Source organism: Ailuropoda melanoleuca, unplaced genomic scaffold (genome assembly GCF_002007445.2).
Source record: "Ailuropoda melanoleuca isolate Jingjing unplaced genomic scaffold, ASM200744v2 unplaced-scaffold10782, whole genome shotgun sequence".
NCBI classification, from domain to species: Eukaryota; Metazoa; Chordata; class Mammalia; order Carnivora; family Ursidae; genus Ailuropoda; species Ailuropoda melanoleuca.
The window spans coordinates 1-5,692 of NW_023179151.1; the positions used below are offsets into that span (position 1 = coordinate 1).

General features: G+C 40.9%; 1 protein-coding gene across 1 annotated transcript; it reads left to right on the forward strand.

The window, feature by feature from the left end:
• The first annotated feature begins 4,581 nt into the window (after nucleotides 1-4,581).
• LOC100482406 (olfactory receptor 51G2) lies at nucleotides 4,582-5,523 on the forward strand. Its single transcript, XM_002931012.2, has one exon. The coding sequence runs from the start codon at nucleotides 4,582-4,584 to the stop codon at nucleotides 5,521-5,523; it is 942 nt and encodes a 313-aa protein (XP_002931058.2).
• The last annotated feature ends 169 nt before the right edge of the window (nucleotides 5,524-5,692 follow it).

Below are 5,692 nucleotides of genomic sequence, written 5' to 3' on the forward strand. Positions count from 1 at the left end.
TAGAAGAAAGGTCATGTGAGAACACAGAGAGAAGATGGCCATCTGCCTCAGAAGAAACCAAACCTGTTAACACCTTGGTCTTGGACTTTGCTGGCCTCAAGAACTGTGAAAAAATAAATTTCTATTGTTAAAGCCCCCCACTCTGTGGCATTTTGTTGTGGTTGTCCTAGCAAACTAACAAGAGGTAACTGTATTTTGAAATGAATTCCAGGTTAAAGGTGAAGATGCATTTTTAATTATAGAGGGAATAGGAGGTTCTGGAATCAGAATTGAAAACAAATCATAAAGACAAGGGTATTTGAAAATTCTTAGACTTTTGCAGTTGTCACTAATGTTAGTTTCTGATTCTGAACTGTAGGGATTAGGCCCAGAAATCTGCATTTTAACAAGCATTACGGGTCATTCTGATCCTGATTATCTGGGGACTCTGATTTGCGAAATACTGGTCATAACACTCAAATGTGTCTACAACATGCTTGACCAAAAATTAATGAAATGTGGCACAAGAGGAAGCCCCAGAACATTCTGAGGGGACCAATCAGGTCAATTAATTGGAATAACCTCTTATATTTGGTGTGGGGATCTGGACATTCCTTAATATTTATACTTTTATATTCCTAAATCAGATTCAATAAGCTGGATACTAAGTAGGTGAGTAATGAAAACACTGAAATGGCCCTCCATTCCTCTTTCTAAAATGTCTTGCCCATCAGCTTTCAAAGTCTAAAAAATGGACGATTAACTCCTCATATCCCTGTATTGACTTGGTCTGACTCCGTTCCTCCCCTTTAGTGATGGGAGAAGCACTGAATTAAAAAGCCCCTTTTAATGTTACATAACATTATATATACCCACAATACACACTGTCACAGCTGATATGCATAGCTATATAGTTATGATACATCATATATGAAACACTATCAACAACACCCACTCTGCTTCCCTGAAGTTATGGAGTTGTTCAAAATTTCACGAGATTTTAAAAAGCTACCATGTGTAACATCTTCTGGGCTTCCCATGTAGATATCTCACAAGACTATTCTCTTCTCTTTCCCTTATCCCTGGGGTATAAGATAATTAGGTTCAGCTAGTCCTAGTAGAGAATTCATTAAAGATTCTTGAGGCAGTCTCAATGGGGACCTCAGACAATTTCATAAAAATCAGGGAGTTCAAAATCCACCCTCCAGTCTCTCCACACGCCCAAGAACCTCTAGTTTTAGCCTGCCTTCTCCCCTGTTTCAAGACCCAGAGGCTCTGAACCTAGCTTTGGTAGGTGAGACAAGTGTCTAGTGCTGAGTTATGGAGCCAAGAGGAGGTCCCAGAAAGCTCAGCCTGAGATCTGGAGAGGGAGAGGATAGAAGGGTCTTTGAGGCACAAGAAAGGCTATAGAGGGTGCCTGTGGAAGTTGGTGACCACTGCAGTCAGATCTCACTGATCAAACCCAGGTCTGGTTTTAGCACTAGCTTAGCTAAGAGACAACAACTTTCTCACACTCATTCATTTCCTTGATTTCCTGCCCAGAGAGTTGTCTCGTGTGTTGCAATGTAGGAGTATTACTGAGACCCAGGGACACAGACAAATTAGGCAGACAAAACTGAGATGCTGGAATGAGGTGAGCTCTAGGTTGGTCTCTACCCTTAGCATTAGACACAAGGTTAGCAGAATTAGGAGTCACTTCCAAGAAGCAGAGACAGAGGGGTAGGAGGTAGAATGATCTTCTGAAAGAAAAACTTGTTTGTGACATGAAAGGACATTTTCTTGTGTGACCACAGAGTCTGACTGATAGAATTACAAGCAGCCATTGAGCTTGCCCAAACACCTCTAGGAAGTATTCTCCAAGAACAACTGTGAGCAGGCCATTTGTTAAATTTCCAACTCTCCTCTACCCTAGACAACTAACTGCTTTTTGAACTGGTCAGGAACAACAAAATCCTCACCAAATGTGATAATGGCTACTCTGAAGATCTTTAAATAAGCAGCTATTAGAATAGTTACCTCACTAAGATCTCCCCAGCCAACAGGCTAAAGGTGATCTTTCCTAGGCAGATACCTTCTGCTTCACTATTCTGGATTTTCATTCTGGATTTTCTTTTATGTCCAGGTCCCTTCTTTCAATTTATTCTAACTCTCTCTCTCTTTGATTCCTATTCTGCCCTATGTCTTTTAAAATGTGAAGCATGAGCTCTGATTCCAGAGAGAATCCATCTTGAGCCAAAAGAAGGTTGGGGGCACAAAGACTTTTGATATTTCTATCATTTGTCATTCAATCTTCACCTATTTCATGCTGTCTCAGCTTAAAAAGCTGCCTAGATGTATTAACCCAAATGCTTCCAAATTTTCAGAATGCTCCTTGGAGCTCAAGAGTTTGAATTCCAGCTCTGTCAATGATTGATGAGTATGACTTTATGCACATTACCAAATTCTGTAAGCCTCTCTCCTCTTTTGCAAATCAAAGTAATAACATTAACTTGCAAGGATTTTTTAAGATCTAAATATTATTTCTTTTGCAATGCACCTAGTACAAAGTCTGGCAAACAGTAGATGTTCATCAGGTATTATAAATAAACTTTTGTATTATTAAATAATGTATATTCTTTCTTCACTACCCTACTTTGTTTTCATGTCAAAAAATTTTCTGCCTTAAGTTTTATGACTTATATTGTTAACCATCATCTAGCTTGCCTGTCCCTGACAGGTAAGTTTATCACAGATCTTCTGAATTCACTTTGATGAATGATGTGGTGACCACTGACCATGGCCGAAGCAAAAGCCGAGGAACAACACACACGACCCAATCTGACCTTCAAGTGGACAGTGAGTTAATGACACTGGCTCCTAATTTCACTAGTATTTGGAGTGAGGAAGAAAATGTCTACATATATATTTGTGTGTATGTCTCTAGCAAGTTTATTTATTAACTTAGCTAAAGAGCCAGCACTTTTTTGGAGGTCTGTTAAGTCCTTGACTTTAATGCTCGCTGCTCTTAGTTGAAAGTGATTTGTCCCCTATGCAGGAAGAAAGTGTAATGGTTGTTGAGATCCTGGAATCTAGAGAAAAATCGGATCTTGGTGCAAATCCCATTTTGGCCATTTTATATCTTTGATCTTAGGAATATTAATTTTCTCTAATCCTCTGTTTCTTCATCTGTAATATGGTACTATTGATAGAACTTTATTTACAAGATTTTTTTAAAGTGATAAAATATATAACAAATTAGTAACAGCTAACTAAATAAATTTAACTTTTATTCATGCATTAAGCCATTAAAAAAACTGCTGAGTGCCTACTGTGTACCCAGGCACATTTTAAACACTGTCTTTACAGAAGTAAACAAAGCAAAGCCCTTGCCCTTTTTGAGCTCACATTCTAGTGGAACTATGAATTGGGAACCAGCAGATCACTGCTTTGAAAGTCAGGAGGCTTAAACTGGCATAAGACCTCTTCCCAGTGACTGTACTCTCCTGAGCCTTCATTTCCTAATCTAGAGAAGAATACGTCCTACAAGCATTATTGCCTTCTATTCTGTGGACTCTCATGGACTCTGCCTTGCAATTGAGGGTGTAGCCATGGTTGATGGTTCAGTCTTTCCTCCCACCTAGGTTCATAGCAGTTGAATTCTAGATCTCTAGGGAATGCAGGTTACTGACTGACAAGAGAATCAGAGCTTTGATATGGTACTTTAGCAGTCAAGAATAACTTTACAGATAGCCATTCATTCACTCTCTAGTTCTTACTGGAATTATGTGAGCTGAGTAGCACATATGAGCTGTCTGGATCAAGCTAGGCTTCCATAACTGGAAGATGAGATGAGAAGGTGAGTGAAGGACTCATCTGTTTCTAAGGTTAGCAATTATATGTGGCTGATGAAGTTAAGCAAAAGTAGAAAAGGAAGGCAGGAAGGCAGGACGGCAGGAAGAAAGAAAGAAAGAAAGAAAGAAAGAAAGAAAGAAAGAAAGAAAGAAAGAGAGAGAGAAAGAAAAAGAAAGAGAAAGAAAGAAAGAAAGAAAGAAAGAAAGAAAGAAAGAAAGAAAGAAAAAGAAAGAAGAGGAAGGGAGGGAGGGAGGAAGGAGGGAAGGCAGGCAGGCAGGAAGGAACAAAGGAAGGAAAGAAAGGAGGAGGAGAGAAGGGAGAGAGGGGAGGGAGGGAGCAAGGATGGAAGGAAAGAGATAAAGGAATAGCAAAGGAAGTAAAGTAAGAGAAGGGAAAGGAAGAGATGTTGAAAGAAAGGTTGGAACATTAATGAGAGTCCTGGCAGAAAAGAGACAGGTGAGGAGTGTTTACTTAAAGATCTCCTCAAAAGTCGTAGGCAAATTTAGGTATAACCAACAAGAATAATTAAGATTCTCAGACCTCTTAGCTTGAAGGAGAGAGAAAGAAAAAAAAATCTAAAACAATGTTCAGAGGGAATAAGGGGCTAGAAGGAAATGACCTCTAGAAGAGCTGTGGGGTTCTAGGTCTAGTTGATTCTAACGTGTTGTTTGGTTTGGTTTTTAATTTCTTCCCAGGTACAATCCGTAGCTTTTTCTGAATTCATTTCAAGAATTTGGAGGAAATCCAATTTCCCTCTTCCCTCCGCACACAATGACTTTGGGATCCCTGGAAAGCAGCAGCAACATTTCTTCCACCTTTCTGCTGAGTGGCGTTCCTGGGCTGGAGCACATGCACGTCTGGATCTCCATCCCATTGTGCTTTATATACCTGGTTTCCATCCTGGGCAACTGTACAATCCTTTTTATCATTAAAACAGAGCCCTCACTCCATGAGCCTATGTTCCTCTTCCTGTCCATGCTGGCTGTGACTGATCTGGGTCTGTCTCTTTGCACCCTCCCTACAGTGCTAGGCATCTTTTGGATTGGGGCACGAGATATTGGTCATGATGCCTGTTTTGCCCAGCTCTTTTTCATTCACTGCTTGTCCTTCCTGGAGTCTTCTGTGCTACTGTCCATGGCCTTTGACCGTTTTGTGGCCATTTGTCGCCCCTTGCACTATGCTTCCATTCTCACCAACACGGTCATTGGCAGGATTGGCCTGGCTTCTCTAGGCCGTAGTGTAGCACTCATTTTCCCATTGCCTTTTATGCTCAAAAGATTCCCCTATTGTGGCTCCCCAGTACTCTCACATTCCTATTGTCTCCACCAGGAAGTGATGAAATTGGCCTGTGCAGATATCAAAGCCAACAGCGTCTATGGCATGTTTGTCATTGTTTCAACAGTGGGTATAGACTCACTGCTCATTCTCTTCTCCTGTGCCTTGATCCTGCGTACTGTGCTGTCCATTGCATCCAGGGCTGAGAGATTCAAAGCTCTTAACACCTGTGTCTCCCACATCTGTGCTGTGCTCCTCTTCTACACTCCCGTGATTGGCTTGTCTGTCATCCACCGCTTTGGGATGCAGGCACCTCATCTGGTCCAGGTGATCATGGGCTTTGTGTACCCCTTATTTCCCCCCCTATTGAACCCCATTGTCTACAGTGTGAAGACCAAACAGATCCGAGATCGTGTAACCCATGCGTTTTGTTGCTAGCTGGGTTTCGTCTTAGAGGCACTAATTCCTTAAGTCTTCCCTTACTCCTCTCTCCTTTATAACATCCAATGTGCATGAAATGGAGGAGACTATTATTAATTTACTCAATAAATACATAAAGGAATGATCATGAAGTCACAGCTCTTGCAGAATTATCTCTGCTCTGATG